The 25,260-nt window shown below is 36.2% G+C and overlaps 1 protein-coding gene across 8 annotated transcripts in view; it reads left to right on the top strand.

The window, feature by feature from the left end:
• Positions 1-621: 621 nt before the first annotated feature.
• Positions 622-25,260, top strand: part of MCMDC2 (minichromosome maintenance domain containing 2) — a 38,151-nt gene continuing 13,512 nt past the window's right edge. Inside the window, exons 1-13 of one of the 8 annotated variants that reach the window (XM_072804384.1) lie at positions 622-679; positions 3,052-3,242; positions 3,336-3,466; positions 3,537-3,596; positions 6,066-6,261; positions 6,871-6,993; positions 7,111-7,215; positions 9,621-9,746; positions 11,587-11,824; positions 16,930-17,135; positions 19,388-19,554; positions 20,444-20,623; positions 24,757-24,899. In XM_072804384.1, coding sequence (XP_072660485.1) covers positions 3,149-3,242; positions 3,336-3,466; positions 3,537-3,596; positions 6,066-6,261; positions 6,871-6,993; positions 7,111-7,215; positions 9,621-9,746; positions 11,587-11,824; positions 16,930-17,135; positions 19,388-19,554; positions 20,444-20,623; positions 24,757-24,899 — 1,769 coding nt within the window. In that variant the 5' untranslated portion in view covers positions 622-679; positions 3,052-3,148. Of the gene's footprint in view, positions 866-1,227; positions 1,774-3,051; positions 3,243-3,335; positions 3,467-3,536; positions 3,597-6,065; positions 6,262-6,870; positions 6,994-7,110; positions 7,216-9,620; positions 9,747-11,586; positions 11,825-16,929; positions 17,136-19,387; positions 19,555-20,443; positions 20,624-24,756; positions 24,900-25,260 lie in introns of those variants that run through there. The other 7 variants (XM_072804389.1, XM_072804383.1, XM_072804385.1 and 4 more) reach the window with 7 other exon arrangements.

Below are 25,260 nucleotides of genomic sequence, written 5' to 3'. Positions count from 1 at the left end.
AGTTGTTTACAATTTCGGCTATGAACGTTCCTGTATAAGTTTTTGTACATAGGGAGCATAGGTTTTAAATCCTTTCATTATCTATGTATAATAGAAATGTGTGGCACGGTCTTGTTGGATCTTAGAGTAACTCCGCGTTGGAGGTAGTCCCAAAATATTTCCCAAATTGCTTATATTTTGCATTCCCAGCAGGAGCGTTTTCAGTAAATTAAAAACAAAAGAAACGGGCGCCCGGGTGGCTCAGCAGTTGAGCGGCTCCCTTCAGCCCAGGGCGTGATCCTGGAGACCCGGGATCGAGTCCCGCGTCGGGCTCCTGCGTGGAGCCTGCTTCTCCCTCCGCCTGTGTCTCTGCCTCTCTCTCTGTCTCTTTCTATGTCTCTCATGAATAAATAAAATCTTAAAAATAAATAAATAAAAATAAACAAAAACCCATAGACACCCCTGGCCTGTGAAAACAACCAAAAGCAAAGGCTCGTATCCAGCTTTCTCCCATTTCTGCGCCTCACAGAGAGGGAGCGACGGTAATTTGACTAAAGAGGGCGGAGGAACGGGCCGGGTACCCGCCCGATGGGGGCGGAGTCCCGGCAGCCCCCGCGCCGCCTACGGTGGAAAGGTGCGCGCATGCGCGCGAGGTCTTGCTGGGAGTCGGTCTCGAGGGAGCGCCTGACTGGCGGGCCCGGTGGGTGAGGCGCGGTGTGGGTAGTGTTCGCTGTTGGGCTCGGGTTCCTGGTTCCAGAGGCTGCGGAAGGCAGTGGGAGAGCTTCTGGATCCCAGGGTGTGAGGTCGGATTCGCTTTTATCCGCTTTGTGAGGTGTTTTTCTGCTGAGGGGCCGGGGTGAGGAGACGAGTCTCGCGCCTGTTCGAGGTGAACCGGCCCTTGAGTTCCTTGGAGTGTAGGAACGCTTGTAGAATTTTATCCCCGTTCTCTTATTTAATGCGTTTACGCAGGCTTCCATGTCGATTTCCACTTTCCCCTCCTCAAAAGTGAATCCACTCCCAGGACCCCTGCTTTACACAAGCGACACCGGGGCTTTATCACTCGCTTCTTTTTTTTTTTTTTTTTTTTAAGCTTCTGGCCTCCAAGCTGTGATTTACGTGGCCCTCATCCTTGTATATATCTGGGTGTCCCAAGAGCCTGTCAGGGTTTACAGTGTCTCACATGAGCTTTACGTTATTTTCCTACTCCTCGGGGTTCCATGTCTCCATTAGAGCAGCAGCATCCACCCACCCTGAGAACACCCCCAGGCTGATCACCAGGTCCAGCGTGACATCTTCAAGAATCTAGAATCCATCCCCTCTAGTTCATTTCACTCCTAATGCCCTGGATTGGACCATACATCTATCTCTCAGGACTATTTCAGTAGCTAGAAACTGATTATCTTCAACTCTCTATCCAGCCCATCTTCCGCACTGGCAGCAGGCATTGATTACCAACATAAAAATCTGACCATGTTTCCCCTGTTAAAGACTTGGATGGCTTCTTTTTTGCCTATATAATCGTCACGGACTTCAAACGCTTTAATAATCTGATTTTCACCAATTTCATTACCAATAGCCTCCCTTCATTCAGACCCAGAAACCCTGTGTTCAAATGAAGCACAGATGTGATGTCCTGAACACAACATACACTTTAAGATCATTGTATCTATGACCACTGAGGAACTCTGAACTTTACCCCCCGTATAATGGCAAAAAGGACAAGTCTCAATTACGTTTCTTTGGAAAGTGACCTGAATTCCAAATAGTAATAAGGACATGGATTCAATACTGTAGGTCTGAAAATTGGGGTAACAAGGGATTACCCCATCTTTGGAAAAATTCTGTTTTCACCTCTCCTCCAATTAGTGAAATCTTTTTTTTTTTTTTTTTAAGTTTTATTTATTTATGATAGTCACACACAGAGAGAGAGAGGCAGAGACACAGGCAGAGGGAGAAGCAGGCTCCGTGCACCAGGAGCCCGACGTGGGATTCGATCCCGGGTCTCCAGGATCGCGCCCTGGGCCAAAGGCAGGCGCTAAACCGCTGCGCCACCCAGGGATCCCCCAATTAGTGAAATCTTTATCAAATGTCACCTTTAAAGTAGAATTCATTGTTTTTGCTCTATGACCCATTGTATTAAGTCAAAATGTCCTAAAACAATAGAAAATATTATAACCCTAACACAAGGATGATGCCATTTTGTGAACTATTTGATATATCTTGTTTCTTTTGTGCTCTTTAGTACATTAATATTTCTTTTATAGCAAGTAAGTTATAACTTTTTTACATATCTCTCATCTCTCATTGTACTCTTTGTGAACAGTAGGAATCATTTTACTCATCTTTGTATCCCCGGTGTCTAGGACAGTCTGGTATCTAATAAATAGTTAAGTGCCCAATAAATACTTGATGATGAGTAAATGTGATGGTCATTATCTCCGACTTCTCTTAATTGGCAACTCCTTGAAGGCAGGATCCAATCTTAACCATTTTATCCCTAACACCTGATACAATTGGTATTTATTGTTTCCAATTACTGTTTGCAGTTTTTTTTTCTTTTTTTTTTTTTTTTTTTACTGTTTGCTGTCTTTAAATGAATTTGACATATTCATTCTCATTACCAAGGTTTAATGTGTTATGTTGGATCTGGAACTAAGTCCTCAGACTTTTTAGGTTAACTACATTTTACTTAGATTGAATTTTTGATTACCACTTTTACCACTTTCACTTTTTAATAAACAAGCTCTGCAAGAGGACCTCATCATCTAGTATTTATTCCAACAAGCATTTTTTGAGAACACCTACTCTGCAAAGAGACAGTTGAGGCTCCTGTTCTTAAATTTGCAATCTTGTGGAGAATAGTATGACCTACTGTCGATAAAAAAAATGTTATTTGGCAAAAAAACCCACAAAGTTTTGTTTCCTTTTGGGCAGGAATTTTTTTTTGGGGGGGGGGCAAGGATTTTTTAAATTTGAAAATATTACCTCATTTCACTCTCAGTTTTACGTTGAACAGTTGCGAGGTTTTATTAGAGATCATGAATTGAAAATTCTAATTTATTTTATTTCTAGGTAGTCTCATCTTTTCTGTGCATTTCACCACCTGTAGTCTTTACCAGCCAGTAGTTTAATCACTTAGTAATAGAGAAGAATCATTAACCAGAAGAAAATGTCAAATCTAAAAATGAAAGAGGCAGCCCTGATCTATCTTGACAGAAGTGGAGGCCTCCAAAAGTTTATAGATGATTGCAAGTCCTACAATGGTATGTTCAACAAAGGGACTTTATATTTAAGAAACTTTAAAATAAATCCCTACATGTAACTATCCGCATTTTTATATTTGTGTATCTTTACAGATTCAAAACAAAGTTATGCTGTGTATCGATTCAATATTTTAATAAATCCCTCTGATATTACTGAATTGGATGCTGAACTAGGAAATCACATTTTACACCAGCCTTTAAAAGCTGCTCAAGTTTTTCAATCAGTAAGTTAAAGAAAGAAATAATTTTATGCCACGTGGAATTTTTGGTAACTTTGTTTGTTTGAAATCACAGGTCTGTTTTACTGCTGTTAAGACTCTCTCATTAATTGGACAATTACAGACTGAAACTCAAGTAAGTTTTACTTAAATTTAACAAAGAAACCTAAGGTAAAAACTTGATAATTACTTGTAAATAAATATTTTTATATTCATACTTTTGTTCATTAAAAAAGAGACTACATTTCTTCAGAGTTCAACACAGTATCTTAAATACACATCTTTGCTTCTTCTATTATCATAACATTGAAAATTTTTATAATAAAACATTTCAAACATACCCCAAAACAAAGAGAATAATACAGTGAACCTCTATATAGCTATCATTTAGATTTAATAGTTTATAATACTTTGCTATACCTGCATCATCCATTTTTTGCCAAAATATTTTAAAGCAAATCCCAGACATCCTAATGATACCCCCTACAGCCTTTAGTATCAACTTCTAAAAGTTGCAGACATTTTTCTTATATAACCACAGTGCCATTATGACCCCTTACAAAATAACAATTTTTTTGGTACCATCTAAAATCCGGGTCATATTTAAATTACCTATTTGGGCTCTCAAGAGTGTCTCAAAATTGATTTGTCCAAATCAGGATCAAAACAAGGTCTATGCATTATAATTAGTTATTGTATCTCATTAAACCTCTTTTAACCTAGAGCAATTTCTTCCCTCTTCCTTTTTTATTCCACTGAGTTTTTGAAGAAACTAGTTAATTGTTCTGTACAATGTTTCATACTCTGGATTTGTCTGATTATGTTTTATGGTATTTATTCTTCCATACCCCATATTTCTGGAAAATATAAATTGGCTCTAAAAACTTGCTTAAATTCAGATTCAACTCAGGACACCTGGGTGGCTCAGCAGTAGAGTGTCTGCCTTCGGCTCAGGGCGTGATCCCAGAGTCCCAGGATTGAGTCCCACATCAGGCTTCCCGCGTGGATCCTGCTTCTCCCTCTGCCTATGTCTCTGTCTCTCTCTCTCTGTCTTATGGATAAAATAAAAAAAAAAATTCAGATTCAACTCATTTTGACAAGAATAAGTCATACTTATTGTCATGTATTTTATATTGCACTACATTAGAAATACACTGTTTTTCCACTTTTAGTAATCTCAGAATTACTGATCAGTGGGTTCTGGTAATGTCAGTCTGATCTCTTCAATATATACTCTCCCATCAATATTCACCTAATCGTTTTTACAGCCACTGATGGCCATTACTTAGAATCCATTATTTCATTAGAAGTTGCAAAATTGTGATTTTTCTAATTTCAGCAACCTTTCTGAATTTATTAGTTGAAGTTATTCTATAGCAGAAGTTTTCTCTCATCAACTATTTGGTCACCCTGAAATACAGTTTGTACCTGAAAGGCAGAATAAATGGTTGATTCTTTCCATTTATAAATTTTCAGAGAATAGGGATCCCTGGGTGGCGCAGCGGTTTGGTGCCTGCCTTTGGCCCAGGGCACGATCCTGGAGATGTGCGTCGGGCTCCCAGTGCAGGGAGCCTGCTTCTCCCTCTGCCTGTGTCTCTGCCTCTCTCTCTCTCTCTCTCTCTCTCTCTGTGTGTGTGTGACTGTCATAAAAAAATTTTTAAAGAATTTTTAAAAATTTTAAAAATAAAAAAATAAAAAAAATAAATTTTCAGAGAATAATGAATTGAAATCTAGGAGCCTCCAATAATGACCAATAATTTTCTTGGTTTTGTTTTTCCTTTCTTTATTATTATGAGTAACTCATAAATTTTAAAATATTTCTAATATATTTCAATGAATCTTTGTCACTCTTTTTGATATTTATATTATTGTACTTTTGATCATTGGGAGTCCCTTGGAGTTTGCTTTTATGTCCTTTTGGCACATCCCATGTTTTAATTTTTTTGTAGCTCCCTTGGTTTCTGGCACATGGAGGTGCAGGAGGTCCATCTGGTATATCTTCTGCCCCAGACCTACAGTCAGTCATTTACCTTAAGCAGCCTTGGTTCCTTTTGGTGAAAAATTATATTTAAGAGATCACAGTCTGGCACTAAAAGTATTCATTAGTATTAGATTGTCATTGTTTTGTAGGTCTTTTCAGTGTAGGTCTTGTTTTATAGCCAGGAATTAGTGGTTTTAAAGAAAAATAATTCAGGGATCCCTGGGTGGCTCAGTGGTTTGGCGCCTGCCTTTGGCCCAGGGCGCGATCCTGGAGGCCCGGGATCGAATCCCACATCAGGCTCCCGGTGCATGGAGCCTGCTTCTCCCTCTGCCTATGTCTCTGCCTCTTTCTCTGTATGACTATCATAAATAAATAATAAAAAAAAAATTAAAAAAAATAAAGAAAAATAATTCATAATAATATTTTCAATTAAAATGTAAGATTTAAGGGGTTTACATCTTTAATTTTATATTTAAATCTTTTTTCTTATGCTTAAATTTTGTTTCCTAATAACAGTAACAAATCATTTACTTGATTTACTCCACAGATATACTTACTATAGTGTAATGCAAGTCCAGTTGGATCTGCAATTTTTATTAATACCATTTTTTACATTCTTATTAGATTAATATAGTGCTGAAGTTAACACATTTACCACAACTGCGAAGTTATAGTCTTGATCTTTGTGAGTTTCCACTTGATTATGCATCTCAAAGATTTTATATGATGCAAGGAATTGTAATTTCAATGACAACTGTAACCAAGTATACACAAGGTGCAAGATTTCTTTGTTCGGATGAAGCATGCCCTCTTTCAAAAGGTAGATACAAAAATGTAAAATCAAAGCATCAAGCAATTTATTGTTTAATCCTAAATCATGTTTACCATTAGTTATGAAACATTCATAGAGTAGAAAGAATAGAATAAAACTTGGTATTTCATGTTTATAAGTTCACTTTGCGTAATCTTGAAGAGTGCATTCTTTTCTTTCCCTACTATCTCGGATTGTTGAAGTACTTGTTCTCACACATTGTTTCATGACTGTTCATGCTGTTACCTCTCCCTGTAATGTCGTCTCTCAAACCTTTGGCTTAACTTCACTTCAGTCCCTCTTCGGACATCTTTTCCATTCATCCCCACTTCTCATTGGGTTGGATGCCATTCCTCTCTATGCCACTCTAAATGAATACCACTTATTGAAATTATCTGTTTCTTATTGCTGCTTTTTGAAACTGTATGTTTAAGTATCCATATCACTAGTACCTTGGCATAGTGCCTGGCAAGAAATAGCCGTGCAATAAATGTTCATTGAACTGCTCTGAACCCATATGCAAAATTGAATTATACTTTGAATTAGATTAATTTTAAAGGACTGAAAATGGATAGCTAAATCTAAAGTCAAATTTAGCTTACCTTTGTTTTCTTTCAGGATTTCAATATATAAGAGTGCATGTGCCTGGTGCTACAGAATCTGCAACAGTAAGAAATGACTTTTTGTGCAATCTATGTTCATCTTCGCTTCAAGAAGACAGAAAATTTAGAGTACTTGGTGGTAAAAATGCATTTATATTTTGTAATTACAAATTTTAAAATAGTGTTTGATATGTTAATGTGGAAATTCAATTAAATGTATATTCAAATAACTATTCTTTTTGCTGTTTGCCTTAAGATAAACAGATAGTTGAAATAATCACAGCAAAGGCACTTCAGGCTTTTAAAGGATATTCTAACAACCAGCCATTTAGGTTTCAATCTCTTACAATTTTTCTAAGAGGTAAGTAAGTTTTGTATGAACTAAAAACCAATTGCTCTAAAATATATGAAATATGTAATTGATTTGTTTATAGCCATGTATTATAAATGGTGCTTCTATAGCTTAAGAATCACAGGTATCTTTTTGAGTGTTTTAAAGAGTCATATTAGCTAATATATCAGTTATTAAGTCATATATCATTAACTTAAAAAGGTATTAGCACCTGCTATGCTCTAAGCACTGTGCTAAATTTCAGGGATACAATTATTTATGGTAATGGTCTCCCATCATTTTATGTTGTATATTATGTAAATATTGGGGTTATTTTATTTATTTTTTTTAAAGATTTATTTATTTATTTGAAAGAGAGAGTATGTGCAAGCAGAGGGAGGAGCAGAGGGAAAGCAGACTCCCTACTGAGCAGGGAGACCAGACATAACCTGAGCTGAAACCAAGAGTCAGCCACTTAACCAACTGAGCTGTTGAAGAGGCCCTGGAGTTATTTTATAATGTAAATTTCATGAAAGTAAGGACTTTTTTTTTTTTTTTACTGTACATAATAAAACCTCAATAAATATTTGTTTAAAAAATGACTGAGTTGTGACATATGATTAACTGTTGAGAACTGCATGAGTAAAAACCTGTGAGTGGACAGAGTCTGCCATAGAGGAAATCATTTTCGGTATCAATCACCCAGGGAAGGGTGAATCTTCACTGAAAAGCTGGAACTGTGAAAATGAGGATGGGTCTCAGCCTCTTTTCTTGGGTTGAAATTGGAGGAGTTAAACTGTTTAAAAAGAGAGAACTTGGATGTCAACCATGTATAAGAAAATTAAAAAAAAAAAATAGAAAGAAAATCAAGAGCTAGGGAAGTAGAGACCCAAACAAAAACTCTTTCCACCATGGCCTGACAAGGATGAGGCAAGCATGTAAGCACAGATGATAATAGGTAATTTTTATATAGCACTAACTGTGTGCCAGGCACTCTTACATATATTAACTCATTTAGTCACAACCCTATCAAGTAAGTTCTATTGTTATCTCAATTTTACAACTTGGAAATTCAGGCACAGAGAAGTTACTTGTCCAAAGTCACATAGCTAAATATGTGGCATAGTCATGATTCAAATTCAGGCTTTCTGGCCTCAAAGCCTATGTTTTTTGGTTTGGGTTTTTTTTTTTTTTTTTTTTTAAGATTTTATTTATTTATTCATGAGAGACATAGAGAGAGAGAGAGAGGCAGAGACACAGGCAGAGGGAGAAGCAGGCCCCATGCAGGGAGCCTGACATGGGACTAGATTCTGGGTCTCCAGGATCGCACCCTTGGCTGAAGGCAGTGCTAAACTGCTGAGCCACCAGGGCTGCCCTTAAGCCTTTCTTTATAGCCTTACAACCACCCAACTTCTAACTGTGTATTGGAGGATAAAGGTTTTTAGTATATGTTTTTATTTTTATTTTTTTAAGATTTTATTCTTTTATTCATGAGAGGCAGAGGGAGAAGCAGGCTCCATGCAGGGAGTCCGACCTGGGACTCGATCCCGGGACTCCAGGATCACACCCTGAGCCGAAGGCAACTGCCCAACCGCTGAGCCACCCAGGTGTCCCTTTAGTATGTGTTTTTAAGATAAATTTTGAGGGGTGCCTGGGTGGCTTAGTTGGTTAAGTGTCTGACTCAACTTCAGGTCAAGTCTTGATCTTGCCATCCTGTGCTCAAGCCCCGCATTGGGCTCCAATGCTGGGCGTGGAGCCTACTTAAAACAGTCAGTCTATCAATCAATTTTGAATTTGTGCAAAAGCTTTGCCCAGTCTGTAGATGTGAAAAGGAAAATCTAGCATAGTGCAAGAAGGTAGACTTTGGAGATAGGCAGATCTAGATGTGAGTTTCAGTTCTGCTACATATTGTTTAGACTTGTACCATTTACTTAACTTCCCAATTTCTTCAGGTACAAAGCAGGAATAACAATATCTAATAGTTTTCAATTAGATAATATGTGTAAAAATACCTTGTCTATATTGTAGGCAGTGAACAATACTTATAAATTATTTTTTTCTCGAATTATTATGTATAAGGGAATTATAATTATAATTATTAAACTATGTTTTTGTCATTTAATGAAAAGATGTTTTGCCTTAAATAGAAAGATCTTTTTTTTCCTTTAGTTATATTAAAGGAGACTATCTAGTTGCTATGTCTCATGCTTCTTGAGGTTAACTCGTCATTGCCTATAAATATAAAAACTTATCAGCAATAAAATTGCCTCAATTTACACTATTAGTGCTACTCTGTATAGATACTGTACTAAACAAAGGTAGATACTTTACAACCAGCTTGACTACTGAGTTATTAGTTCTAGATCTTAGAACCATATGATCATGTAAAGTTTCATTTAGTGAATACATATTTTCTTTGTGTTTACTAATCTTAGATGAATCAGTGGGTAAAATGAATATAGGAAGTGAGTATAAAATTATTGGAATTCCAACATGTGTAAAAACTTCACAAACTGCTGTCTGTATAGAGGCAAACAGTATCATTTTTTGCAATCCAAAAGGTAAGAAAATTGTTAGTATCATATATTAACAGATATTTAAATTTAAGTCCATGTGTTCAGGAAATAAGTATTTGCTCAGGAAATAAGTATTGCTGGACACTCTTCTAAGCACTAGGTATATAGTTGTAATTAGGGCAATCAAGGTTCCTACTTTTAAGTCGTGGTAGACAATCAGTAATCATGTAAACTAATCAACAAGATGATTTCACACAATAAATGCTTTAAAAAAATAAAATGTGATAATGTAGAATCTTGTCCACAGGAAGGACTCTGTTTTTTGCCTAAACCTTTTGATTTTTTCATAATTAGCAATGAGAAAATTGTGTCCAGATGCCAAGAGTTAGAGATTCATCAAAAGGTTTTTCTACCCAACCTTTTGTTTTCTGACTAAGACAAAGTAACTCGTGGCCTGAGAAAAAGAACCCAATACAGTAGCATCCTTTTCCTCATCTGACTTCTGAACCAATCAAGAAATAAGACAAAAGAGAAAGGCAGATGGGGGCTAAAATATACCTTAATACTGGTAATTTCCTTTAACAACTCAAACGTAAATTAGCATTAAGTAAAAGTGGAGAGCAGACCTAATCTTTTAACTTGGCACACAAATAAAGTAGGAAAAGACTAGTTAAATCTTGAATAGAGTTAGAATTTCTTTTGGAATCATTAGTTAACCATCTGCAATAATAGAGGCCCAAGTTGAATTTAAATGCAAGTAGATACTAGATACCTCTGCCTGTCTTGAAAAGTTTTTTTTTTCTTTTTTTTTAAAGATTTCATTTATTCATGAGAGACACACAGAGAGAGGCAGAGACATAGATTGAGGGAGAAACAGGCTCCTCATAGGGATTCCGATGTGGGACTTGATCCCCAGACCTGGGATCATGCCCTGAGCTAAAGCCAGATGCTCAACCGCTGAGCCACCCAGGCATCCCAGAAGAGAAAAGTTTCTTAAAAGAATAAAAATATTGATGAAAGGAAGCACTAATGGACAATACATATTTTAATGATATTTTAAATATTTTTTTCTTTGAAGTGTTTCCAGTTTATTGATTTGGCAGCAGAGCATGATTTATATGTAGGTGAAAATGTATTTTTTCTCATGCTGCACTACAGAATTAGGCAGATTTAACCACCCAAATGTGTCAGGAGCTACACTAAAGTAGGTCTCCCTTGGTCCGTAGGTATAAATGGATATAGGAAATAATTGCTTTATGATGGTGGCTTAAGAGGAAGGAGAAAGGGAGTAGGTTATGTATGCACAGCTATTCCTCCCAGTGATCAATTGGATTAAATCACTCATTTCTTTCAGGAGCTGGATAGAGTAGGGGAGTGGAAAAGATCTAGAATGTTACAGTAAAGTACAGTACAGTGCTTTCAAAGTAATAGTAAATCTTCCGTAATAGACAGTAAATCTTCCCTTTTAACAACAACATTCAAATATTTCCCATTCTACTATTTAGCTCTCACTAAAGGTGGTATTGTTTTAAACAGAAATATAAAAGCAAACACTGCAATACAGGAGGCCTCTGACCTGGCTGTGTTTTCCTTAAAAGTAAAAGAACTAGGTATTTGCTTGCCCCCCACTGTGTGGACTCATGGGGTAACTGCTTCCTTCTGTTATATTTCCTGGGATAAAATTAAGAGACTAGAGTGACCTCTAATCATAATTTCATATATTTACTATATATAATAATTTAATATTATTATAAGAATTTGAATCCATATGGCATTACTAGAACTACAATTTGATAATATTTTAGATAAATGGAATTAGAGATCTATAATGTCATTTTCTTGTTTTAAAAACCCTTTTTAAAAATGTGTTAATATTTATTTTCAGTTCCCTCAGGAATTAGCAACAATTTCAAGGATCTTCTCTCTTTGACGTCCAACTCATGCTGGAAATTTACAGCAATACTTGCCAATATCTTTGCATCACAAATTGTTCCTCCTGGGACTTATAATTTGCTCAAGCTCTGTTTACTGATGAGTCTGGTACAAACATGTGACCGTAACAAGGAACTGAAAGATTGCCTGGATATTTTAATTATAACAAGTGATACTCTACTTATAGACAGGTAAAATATGTGACATGAATGTTTTCAAATTGTAAAGTGGTCATAGATTTGCATAAATCCTTTCCATGAGCATTATTACAAGACAAATATTTAGAATTTATCTGGACAGTATAAATATTTAAAACAAACTTTTATTAACGAAGTTCAAAACTTTAGAAACAGGAATTGATTAATTGGATATTTGCTTCAGTATTTTGAGGATCTAACCATTCAAAATTTCAACCAATTCCCCACTCAGACCTAGTTTACAAATAAATGCATCCTTAACAGGCTTCCTTTTCCCTCATTTCCTAGATCAGTGTTCTGCTTTTGTACTTTGCTTTCATTTAAAAATAATCTTCCCCCTAAGAGCCAACAAGCCATTGTCTTATTTTTCTACAAGATTCCATTAAAAAATACTCATGCACTGTATCCAAATAAGTCTGTGAAAAGTGCCACAATTACTGTTTTGGGGCTATCATCCTAACTTTGGAATAAACATCTACTCAACATTTTGGGGCTCCCCACTAGGAAGTACCATTTTTAAAGTTACTTAAGTGTTCAAAAGCTAGGGATAAACTTCTTGTATTAATACCTTGGATGCATTTGTAAAGCAAAAACAAATTTATAGAATGAATTTAAAATGTAAAAAATGCAAATTAACTTAATTGGACAGATGATGTTTTGCTAAAATTAAATTGCAATGTAAATGTGGTACTAACTGCTACAGATTGCACCAATTTAATCTTCCATGGATGAGCATAAGAGTATTTGTTTCCTCACAGCCTCACCAACACTGGGTATTATCAGACTTTTAAATTTAGCCTTCTGATGGGTGGAAAATGGTATTTTATTTTAATTTGCATTTCTTTAATTAGATTAGCATCAGTTAGAGCTTGTTAAACACTTTTATTTTTCTTTGAACCTCTTTGACTATTATTGTCCATTTTCTATTTAGTTTATTTCTAAATGATTTGTGATATCTCATGTAAATTAAGGCCTTTGTCTCTTTTTCTGTTTGTCTTCTGTGGTATTTGGGGTGATAGGAGATATTTTTGCTTTTTAGTTAAAATCTATATGTAGTAAAATAATCAGATCTTAAGTATATAATCCAGTAAGTTTTGACAAGTGCATGCACTGCAATAGCCACCATCACAATAAGATATAGAACATTTCCATCACCTCAGAAAGCTCCTTCATTTAATTCCTATCTCCATAGGTGATTTCTGTCACCATAGGTCAATTTTCCTGTTCTTGAACTTCATAAAAAAAGAATCATACAATGTATACATACTCTTTTGGGCCTACTTTCTTTCACTCTACATGTTTTTTAGATTGACCCAGTTGTCTATGTCAGTAGTTCATTGTTTTTATTGATGAGTAGTAGTCCATTATATGAATGTACCAGAATTTGTTTATCCATTCTCCCATTGATGGACATTGGATTTTGCATGTTTTCACTATTATAAATGAATCTGCTGTAAACATTCCTATACAGGTCTTTTTTCTGGACTTGTATTTTCATTTTCTTGGATATGAAATGGAATTGCTATGTTATTAGGTAGGTGTATATATTTAACTTTATGAGATACTGCCAAAAGGTTTTCCAAGGTGGTTATACCATTTTACATTTCTACCAACAATGTAAGGTTCCACTTGTTTCTATCATCACCAACATCTGGTATTGTCAGTCTTTCTCAATTTAGCCATTCTGGTGCATGTGAAATGGTATCACGTTATGTTTGTAATTTACATTTCAACTGATGCCTGCTGGTCTTTGCTTATTGGCATATTGGCTGCTCACATATCTTCTTTTATGAAGTATCTGTCTGTTCAAGTCCTTTGCCCGCTGTTAGGTGGGATTGTTCTCCATATACATCCTTTGTTACATATATGTACCATGAGATTTTTCTTTTAGTCTAAAGCTAGTATTTTTTTTTTTTTGCCTTAAAAATGTCTTTGATGAGCAAACTTTTTCATTTTGATGAAATTCAATTTATTGGTTTTTTTTAAGCTTAGAGTTTTCTGGATTCTGTTTAAGAAATTTTTTCCAGGGACATCTGGGTGGCTCAGTGGTTGAGTGTCTGCCTTTGGCTCAGGTCATGATCCCGGGGTCCTGAGATCAAGTCTCACATCAGGCTCCCTGGAGGGACTCTGCTTCTCCCTCTACCTATGTCTCTGCCTCTCTCAGTGTCTCTCATGAATAAATAAATAAAACCCTAAAAAAAAAATCTTTTCCTACACTAAGGTCATAAAGATTTTTTTTTATATCTTATTCTAGGAGCATTGTAGTTTTTGCTTTCATATTAGGTCTGCTATTCATCATAAGTTAATTTTTATATATGGTGTGAGATAGGAGTCAAGATTAATGTTTTTTTCCTATGCATTTATACAGTTTTTCCATACCTTTTGTTGAAAAGACTTTCTGAAAAAAAAAAAGAAAGAAAGAAAAGACTTTCTGGGGGATCCCTGGGTGGCTCAGTGGTTTGGCTCATGCCTTCGGTCCAGGGCGTAATCCTGGAGACCCAGGATCAAGTCCCACATTGGGCTCCTGGCATGGAGCCTGCTTCTCCCTCTGCCTGTGTCTCTCTCTGTGTCTTTCATGAATAAATAAATAAAATCTTAAAAAAAAAAAAAAAAAGAAAGAAAGAAAGAAAAGAGTTTCCGTTCCTCATTGAATTGTTGTGGCACCATTGTTGGAAATCAGTTGAACTGGATATAAACTAGGTATAAAATTGAACTTTTATACCTAAATCAATTTGAACTCTTTTCTGTTATTTTGACCTATTTGTCCATAATTATATAGTACCATACATTTTTTATTATTGTAGTTCTATGTTAAGTTTTAAATCAAGTGGTACAACTTTATTCTTCATTTTCAAGATTCTTTTTCACTATTTTAGGTCCTTTTCATTTTCTTATAAAATTTAGAATCCATATATTAATACCAATCTCTCACCACCCCCCAAAAAAAGGCCATTAAAGATTTTTTTGGAACTGCATTTAACTTATAAATCAATTTTAGGGAGAATTTACATCTTAACAATATTGAGTCTTTTGATCCATGAATGTAGTGTATATCTCCATTTATTTAAATCTTCCTTAATTTCTCTTAGCAATGTTTTATAAAGGTCTTGCCTGTATTTTGCTAGTGATTTCTAGATATTTGAAAATATTGATGTTATTAAAAATAGTAGTGTTTTATTAATTTCATTTTTCACGTTTGCTGCGAATATATAGAAATATAATTGATTTTTGTATTTTGACTTTACATTATGTGACCTTTTATCACTATTTTAAAAAAATTTCAAAAAAAAAAATTTCTCCGGCAGCCCCCGTGGTGCAGCGGTTTAGCGCCGCCTGCAGCCTGGGGTGTGATCCTGGAGAACTGGGATCGAGTCCCACATCAGGTTCCCTGCATGGAGCCTGCTTCTCCCTCTGCCTGTGTCTCTGCCTCTCTCTCTGTGTGTGTGTCTCTATGAATGAATAAATAAAATCTTAAAAAAAAAATTTCTCATTGGATTCCAATGTGTCGACAGACAAGTTTGAGACCCCTTGTTCTATATAACTAGGTTCTCAGCCTTCCTGCATATTAAAATTATCTGGGAGAATTTTTTTTTCCTTTTTAACTAGGCTCCATGCCCAGCATGGAGCACCTCATGGAGCTTGAGCCCATGACCCTGAGTCAAGACCCAAGTTGAGATCAAAAGCTGGATGCTTAGCTGACAGAGCCACCTAAGTGCCCCACTTGGGAGAATTTTTAAAAAAATATTTGTGACTTTGCCCCACCCTTAGAATGGTTTGGGGTGGGGCTTGCCATTGGAATTTTAAAAATCTCCCCAGGTGATTTTAATCTGAGCTAGGGTTGAAAACCACTGCTATACACTTTTGCAAAAGTTTCTTAATAAATCTCATTCCCCCATTTATATATCTTCAAACTAACATCCAAATATCTTGGAATGGCATAAACACTAGAAATTTTATAGCATCTACCTATCCATATTTAAAAATACTGCTTCGTCCTCTTTTACACTGGATGTCTATGTCTGCTCATTATAGTTGATTGCACCAGCAAGCTGTGATTTCTTTTTTTTTTTTTTAATATTTTATTTCTTTATTCATGAGAGACAGAGGCAGAGGGAGAAGCAGGCTCCCCGTGGGGAGCCCCATGTGGGACTCAATCCCAGGACTGAGGGATCACGCCCTGAGCTGAAGGCAGACCCAGGCGCCCCAAGCTATGATTTCTGTGGCAAGGATTTGAAAGCGAAGCTAAGACAATCATAAGCCTTTCTTAAAATTTAAATTTGAGGGACACCTGGGTGGCTCAGTTGTTGGGTGTCTTGCCTTCTGCTCAGGGCGTGATCCTGGAGTTCCAGGAACGAGTTCTACACTGGGCTCCCCGTGGGGAGCCTGCTTCTCCCTCTGCCTCCGTCTCTGCCTCTCTCTCTCTCTCTCTCTCTCTCTCTGTCTCTCATGAATAAATAAAATCTTTTTTAAAAAATCTAAATTTGAGAAATGAAGAGGCTGAGGCAATTGGCAAAGAGATTAGAAAACAGAAAGATATATCAAGAGTTACCATGATAAATAGGCAGCAGAGATAGTCTTTATGGGCTATTGGCAAGCCTAAATGCAAAAATTCTGAATAAACAAAAGAAAGCAATCCATAAAGAGGAAGGCCCAGTTCAAATGTCATCTCTTTGTACCTTTCTCTGACTTCCTTCCAGGAAGAAGTAATACTCTCCTGTGGATGTTCTCATGAAAACACATTGTGTTTTAGTTTTTTGTTTATGTCTCTCTTTTTAGGCTGTGAACCTTCCAAGTTAAGGACCATGTCTCATATATGTTTTTATCCTTAGAAAAGGTGTTCACTAGGGGTGTCTGGCTGGCTCAGTCAGTAGACCATGCAACTCTTGGTTGCAGGGTTGTATGAGCCCCATGTTGGGTATAGAGATTACTTGGGTTGTATGAGCCCCATGTTGGGTATAGAGATTACTTAAAAATAAAATCTTAAAAAAAAAGTTGCTCATGAAACATTCAGATTAAATTTAATTGTGTAGCTGTTATACATTATCACTTCTGAAAGTCAAACATTGAATAATAGTAATGAGTAATTTATTTTTTCCTAGGCTTTTGAATTTTAGTATAAACCTTGTGCCCCGTGGTATACGTAATCCAGTCTCTACTGAAATTTTTCCTACTCTAACCAGGAATAAATATGGAACTGGAGCAGTTAGCATTCAAGCTGGCAGTGCTTTGCTAGCTAAAGGTGGTATCTGCTTTATAGGAGACTTGGCTTCACACAAAAAAGATAAACTAGAACAGCTTCAATCAGGTAAACAATATTTTTTTCTAATTAATTTTTACCTGTTTGATAGTATCATTATTGTCAAGGAGTTACTTAACAGCTTTGTATTGTACACATTTTAGGAATTGAGAAATTATATTAAATATTTCTCCTTTTACCTTTATAAATAAAAAGAGAAATTTAATATACAAATGCTCTGTTTTGGCTTTTGCCTTAAGTTGTGCTAACATGTAAGTTTTTATTGGCCCAGATTACTTTTCTTGTCTGCTGTTTTTAGCTTGGACTTCACTCTGATGTTGAAAAACAGTGGTGAGGGCTCCCTGGGTAGCTCAGTCATTTAAGCTTGTGCCTTCAGCTCAGGTCATTATCTTGGGGTCCTGGGATAGAGTCCCTACTGGCTCCCTGCTTCGTGGGAAGCCTGCTTCTCCCTCTACCTTTCTCTCTCTGTCTCTCATGAATAAATAAGTAAAATCTATCGCTTCTCCACCTTTTGGCTAAGATCAAGTGTAGTATGAATAAATAAGTAAAATCTTTAAAAAAAAAAAAAAGAAAAAGAGAAACAGTGGTGAAAAGAGAGATCCTTGTCTTATTCCTGATCTTAGCAGGAAAGTTTTGAGTTTGTCACCATTAAATATGATGTTAGTTATAGGTTTTTTATAGATATTCTTTTCCAAGTTGAAGGAGTTCTCTATGGTGAAATACACATAACATAAAATTTACCATTTTAACATTTTAAAGTATATAATTCAGTGGCATTTAGTACATTCACAATGTTATGTAATCATTACTACTCTCCATTTCCAGAACTTTTCATAATGCCTAACAGAAACTCTGTACCCATTTATACAGTAACACCATATCCTTCCCCCTACCTCCAGCCCCTAGTAGCCTCTACTCTACTTTGTCTTTATGAATTTGTCTATTCAAGAATCTCTTTTCTCATTGCTGAATAAGATTCCATTTAATGTACATACCATTTTTTAAAATTCACTCATTTGTTGAGAGATGCTTAGGTTGTTTCTATCTTTGGCTGTTGTGAATAATGTTGCTCTGAACATTGGAGTCCAAGTATCTGTTTGAGTCCTTACTTTCAATTCTTGGGTATATACCTAGAAGTGGAATGCTAGATCATAAGGTAATTCTGTGTTTAACTTAATGAGGAACCACCGAACTGTTTTCCACAGTGGCTATGCAATTTTACATTCCCACCAGTAAAGGATGAGGATTCTGATTTCTCCAGACCAGTCTTATTACATTTCATAAATGATAAAATATTTTTAAAGGAAAAAGCTTTACATATTAGTACTCTTAACAGTAGCTTTTCCCTTGCTTTTGATTAAGGAGCCCATATTTTTAGTCTACACTGGACTCACATATTAAGTAGCTGGCCCTGGCTACTAGAATGACAAAAACTAAAAAGATTGACAACAAATGTTACCAAGATTGTGGAAAAACTGGAATTCCTATATACTGTTGGTACATAGTACAACCTTTTTGAAAACTGTTCTGGCAGTTTCTATAGTGTCAAAAATATATACTTACCTTATGACCCAAGGGAAAGATACATATAAGCAAAAGACTCTGTTATCATGAATGAAGGCTAATTTGATAAATATTTGGAAGATAGAATCTTAGGAATCAGATTGAATCCATATATTGAATGGTTGTAAGGGGTGAAGGAAGGATAAAAAGGAGATTATGTTACTTCTACTTTTTTTGTACATGGGTTTTAAGTAGTTGGATGGTGATACCCCTAATTGTGAGTAATGTATACAGAGCCATTTGAAGAGGAGAAATGATGAATTTGGTTTTCAGCATGTTGGATTTGAAATATATTTTCCCCTAGTCGTTGTAGTTTATATTCTCTCTCAATCTTACTTACCCTCTTTCACTCTCACATATATGTCCTGCTTTCTTTTTTCCACATAAAAGAACATTGCTTAATTTCAGCCCCCCTTGTAAGCATGAACTATATGATCAGTCTCTTAACACTCTGCCTATTCCACCCAGACACTCACCATAATTCCAGCTACATGCTGTAGACTGTTGTTCTCATCAAGTCATGGGACACATAAACATTCAAATATTTTTCTTGTCTTGTTCTTTTTTTGACAGAACCTCTAATTTTAGCCATGTCTTGCAAACAACCAATTTACTTGTGCCTTTACTGTCCAACACTTAGGCGGTAAAATGCTATATAATAGTATTTTGTTATTAATTTGTAGAAATATAGACCAAAATGAACCTAAATAATAAATGGGTAATGTCTTTTGACCTAGTTTTGGAAAGCAGAAGCATCACAGTATACATCCCAGGAAAGAAGTTTGGGAATGATGTTAATCAACACATGACTTTTCCAGTTCAGTGCAGTTTTTGGTCTTTTGTTGATATGGATTCATCTTCAAGGAAAAATATGCAGAAAACCAACACTCTAATTGGTCAGATGGTGAGCTATATGTATATTTTACTTCTAGAATGTTTGGGGAATTTAATCACAGATTTTTTTTTTTAATTTTTATTTATTCATGATAGGCACACAGTGAGAGAGAGAGAGGCAGAGACACAGGCAGAGGGAGAAGCAGGCTCCATGCACCGGAAGCCTGACGTGGGATTCGATCCCGGATCTCCAGGATCGCGCCCTGGGCCAAAGGCAGGCGCCAAACCGCTGCGCCACCCAGGGATCCCTAATCACAGATTTTAATCTCAATATTTTTGTTGTTCTTAATGTTTTGTTATTAACCCATTCCTATCTTTAATAGGATACTAGAGCTAAATAATGAAGCAGTTGTTTGAAATTTTTCATTTTTTTAGTGAGGCAAAGAAGGTGTCTGTTTACTAGAAATTATTATTTGAATAGGCAGTAGAGTAGGCTTTAATGAATAATGTATAAGAAAATAATAAAGAGATACCTGGGTGGCTCAGTAGTTGAGTGTCTGCCTTTGGCTCAGTGTGTGATCCTGGAGTCCTGGGATCAAATTCCCCATCAGGCCTCCTGCCTAGAGCCTGCTTCTCCCTCTGACTGTGTCTCTGCCTCTCTCTGTGTGTCTCTGATGAATAAATAAAGAAAATATTTAAAAGTAATAATAATAAAGAGCATTAAAAAATTGATCATATTGAGTTCCCTTGCTACTCAGGAATCATTTTAAATAATAATAATAACAAATAATAAAATAAAATAAAATAAACAGTCCTATAATTTACTGTAATGAAATAATATTATAACTATCTTAGTAATTTAAATAATTATAAACAATACTTAATTTATAATTATTTCTGAAGTGTTTTTGGAAATGTCAGAGTTTAATGTTTGCATTTTACATTTTCATTTGATGTAGGATTGCAGTTTGATTCCAGCTAATCTCCTAGAGACATTTGGATTATTGATTAATTGCAATGAATCATCTTCTTTCTACCCACTTCTTTCTACTGTGCAACATACTTTAAAGAAAGCCATTGATCCTGAAGGGCAGCTTTATGTAGCTTCTAAGAACTTCACAACTGAAGATTTTGAAAAGGTACAGGTAGAAAGAATGAGTACCAAGCATATTTGTGCTAATGTTTCTCAGTTGAAATAGAATTCGAGCACTCCGTTTTCTTTATTTAGATTTTTTTTTAAGATTTTATTTATTTATTCATGAGAGACACAGAGAGAGAGAGAGAGAGAGAGAGGCAGAGACACAGGCAGAGGGAGAAGCAGGCTACATGCAGGGAGCCCGACATGGGACTTGATCCCGGGTCTCCAGGATCATATCCCAGGCTGCAGGCATCACTAAACCACTGCGCCACCAGGGCTGTCCAGATTTTTTTTTTTAAGATTTATTTACTTATTCATGAGAGACACAGAGAGAGAGAAAGAGAGAGACAGAGATACGGGCAGAAGGAGAAGCGGGCTGGGAGCCCAATACAGGATTTGATCCCAGATCCCAGGATAACATCCTGAGCCCAAGGCAGATGTTCAACGGCAAAGCCACCCAAGAGTCCCTAGATCTCTTTGATTCCAAGTCCCTTTCGGCTTTTAAATATTTTAAGGACATTGTATAGAAAATATTTAGGATTATAATTTAAAAACTGTATAAGGACATAAATATTAATTGAGTTAATTGTTGAGTTGATTCTTTGCACAGCTCTCCAAATGACTTTTAAAAATCTCAATAAAAAGAAAACCAATAAATATAAGGGAAGGGAGAAGAAATGTGTGGGAAATATCAGAAAGGGAGACAGAACATAAAGACTCCTAACTCTGGGAAACGAACTAGGGATGGTAGAAGGGGAGGAGGGCGGGGGGTGGGGGTGAATGGGTGACGGGCACTGAGGGGGGCACTTGATGGGACGAGCACTGGGTGTTATTCTGTATGTTGGTAAATTGAACACCAATAAAAAATAAATTTATTTAAAAAAAGCCAATAGAATATTTCTCTGGAAATTATGAGAGGCTGTATAGATGTCCAGTTATTTACATTTTATAGACTATTCAAAGGGATTAATTTTATATAAATGCCTTCAAAGTTCTGACCTAAGAGCATACCTGTCATGACTCCCCCATTTCAGTGTCCTGCCATGAAAACACGTGCAGCATATTCAGGGAACCTGAGAGTAGACGATGTAAATTAGTAATGATGTTTATAGCTACTAAAGGTACACAAGTATTTACAAGTGATGCCCTTTTAATATTAAATCTTCAGAATCTATCAACAGTAGAGTTAAAGTATCTGGATAGGATAGATAAAGGGCAGGGAATTACTGGAGTGGGAATCTATGAGTCGTTAAAATTATTTTTCATACCTGCCTTCCTTGCAGGTAGATTGCTGGGTAAAAGGTTGAAAAGTGAGGAGGACTTAAAGCTGAATTATAAGCATTGTTTATTGACATAATTTAGAACAGAAAAAGAATATGATAAATTAGGCCTTTTTGTTTTATTTTATTATTATTTTTTAAAATTTTATGTATTTATTCATGAGAGACACAGAACGGCAGAGACACAGGCTGAGGAAGAAGCAGGCTCCATGCAGGGAGCCCAATGTGGGACTCGATCCTGGGACTCTAGGATCACACCCTGGGCCGATCACACCTCAGTGCTAAACCGCTGAGCCATCCAGGTGTCCCTATTTTATTATTTAGTTAGTTATATTTCTTGGAGGAAAAGGGCAGAGGAAGAGAGAGAATCCTAAGCAGGCTCCATGACCAGCACAGAACCCAACATGGGGCTCGATCTCACAACCCTGAGATCATGACCTGAACCAAAATCAAGAGTCGGGTGCTTAACTGACTGAGCCACCCAGGCGCCCCTGTTTGTTTTAATATATAAGAAAAAAGTAGCTAGTCTCTAGGTATGAGAGTACTAAATATATAGACACCCTAATGACCCAGGGAAATTTTTGCCCAGTTTTTCTCTGAAAAACAAAAACAAAAACCCTGGGATTTATTATTTAGGTAGTTACTGGATATCTTTATATATGAGCCTACTTCTGCTCTTTTATATTTTCACAGAAAAATAAATCTTCTTTATCATTTAATTGAGATAAAACAAGATATATGGAGCCATTAAGGGACAATTTAAGTGCTAAGCTGGGTGGTGTTAACTGCAAGTATTTTAGGAATTCAGGAGGGAAGATATCAAGTAGAATGCAAGAATTGGGAAGACTTCAAGGAGGTGAGATTTTAATTGAGCTTGAAGAAAAAGTAAGATTTAGATGACAGGAAGGATGGGCATTCTAAACAGAAATGAAAGTAGGAGCAAAGACAAAAGTAGAAATAAATATACATGGAAAACTATGAGGAGAATTAGCTGACTGGAGTAGGAATTACATGATAGAGTCATTAGGATTAGGATTTGTCAAATTTACAATAAGCCTTCAAGCTGAGGCAAAAAAATTTATAGTTGATTCGTCAGACTGTAGAGAAAAGTTGTACAGTGAAAATGATTTCTCCAGAAGATAAATCTGTCCATTACTCAAAACAAATTAGATAGAGTGTATCACAGCCTGGGCTCTCCAAGAGGCTGACCAAGATGAGTTTAGTGTGCCATTGTTTATTCAGCAGTGCTCTTTTAGCACTTCTGTTAATACCTGTGGAAGGGATGGGGCTCCTGGGTGGCTCAGTGGTTGAGCAGTTGCCTTTGGCTCAAGTTGTGATCCCAGGGTCCTGGGACCAAGTTCCACATCACACTCCTTGCAGGGAGCTTGCTTCTCCCTCTGCCTAAGTCTCTGCCTTTCTCTGTGTCTCTCAAGAATAAATAAATAAAATCTTAAAACAATGACAAAAACCTATGGAAGGGAGAAGGAAGCGGGATTAGCAGTGAAAGGACTCAAGCTGTGATGCGGGTCCAAAGATAGCCCCACAAAGAGCTCTAGGGTTAAAGATACCCACCAGAATTGTTTTGCTTTGGACATAAATAGACGGACTTATTTTTATAACACTTGCCCCACTTCCACTTCAGTCAGTGATTTGATTATGGGCTGTCCTAAGGCATTCCCTGAAGGAGCCTGGAGGCCAATCCTAACAGCATTCCTGGTAGCTGGGAACAAATCATTTCCTAAAGGGGGAGATAGGTGGCACATTACTGTGATTCCATTGGGTAAAACTTGGAGAAGGCTACTGCTATTATTGATAATATTATTATTCAGTTATGAAGGTCTAGAGGGTGAACCATGGAGTGTAAAGAGAATAAAGAAGACAGGATATACTCTAATGCAGGAGTACCCAAATCCTTTAAAAGGTTATATTTAAATATAATAGCAACCTTATTATCATAAAATTTTCCTTTTGATTCTGAGTTGAAAAACCAGAAAACAATCAGGATAATGAAAACTAGAAATGATTCCATGGATTAAGGATTTAAGGGACTGGGAATCCTTTGAAAGAAAAAAAGCACAAAACTCAGAGAAGACAGTGCTAATCATTTTGTTGAAAGCTTCTTCTCTCTTGGAAGTCTTAACTCAATCTCCAAGGCCCACCTTCATAGTAATTAACACCATACCTCCCACATTGCTAGTATTCAACTGTGTTCTTTAAAAGGAAGGAAGGGGAGATCCCTGGGTAGTTCAAAGGTTTAGCACCTGCCTTCGGCCCAGGGCGTGATCCTGGAGTCCCGGGATCGAGTCTCGAGTCTCGAGTCCCGGGATCAAGTCCCAGGATTGAGTCCCAGGTCTCACATCGGGCTCCCTGCATGGAGCCTGCTTCTCCCTCTGCCTGTGTGTCTGCCTCTCTCTCTCTCTCTCTCTCTCTCTCTCTTTCATGAATAAATAAAAATCTTTATAAAAAGAAAAAAAGAAATAAATTGTCAAAGAATTAAAGCCATTCAAAGGGAAATGAGCTGCTGAAGGAAGCCTTTTTCCCATTGGAAAAAATCTAAGTGAGCCTTTATTCCACTGGAAACAGAGACTTGATAGTCATTCAAATACATTGCACAGAACATTTCTGTACTAAGAGGAAGAAAGAGATTATTCTGGCTAAACTTCTAACAATATTTACAAGTATAAGACTATGAGTTCAAGTGCTTAATGACTTTGGGATGGCCCCAGATATTTAATCAACTTTGATGTAAATAAAATATGCATACTTTGGGGTTTTGTCATATAGATTTTATAATAAAGTTTGAATATCTTTTTTTAAGTGTGAATTTCTTAAATTTCTCATATTTTTAATTTAGCTACTGGCTTTTGCAAAGAATTTGAATGTAGAATTCAGTTTGGAGGCAGAAAGAATGATTCATGGCTATTATCTAGCAAGTCGAAGAATCAGAACAGATTCTATAAGTGGATCAAAACTGTCAGCATCTGCATTAAAATATTTGTAGGTATTCAGTCTAAAATTTTAAAGCCAGTATTGACTTTTAAATTATGTGTTTAATTAACTTTATTATGTTTCACTTGTTTCTTTTTTTGTTTTATTGCTAGTTGGCTGGTTTATAATTTACCTTGTTCCAAAAGATTTTAAGGTGATTTTTTAACAATTCCTTTTGTTATACTGTTACATCGTTTGAACCTCCAGTACTTGTTTTCATGAAATTATTTTTTTACTGGAACCCCTGTATGAGATGTGTCTGAGTAAAGTGCAATGATTTCAAATGCAAATAATTGTTTTTTAAAATGTGGCTTTTTTATATTCCAGGCATTTTTAGTTGAACCTAGAAAAATATCTTTTCAAGTACATC

This window comes from Canis lupus, chromosome 28, assembly GCF_048164855.1.
Source record: "Canis lupus baileyi chromosome 28, mCanLup2.hap1, whole genome shotgun sequence".
Classification (NCBI taxonomy): domain Eukaryota; kingdom Metazoa; phylum Chordata; class Mammalia; order Carnivora; family Canidae; genus Canis; species Canis lupus.
The sequence above is the reverse complement of the archived record's forward strand: the minus strand, read 5'-3'. Positions and strand labels throughout refer to the sequence as shown.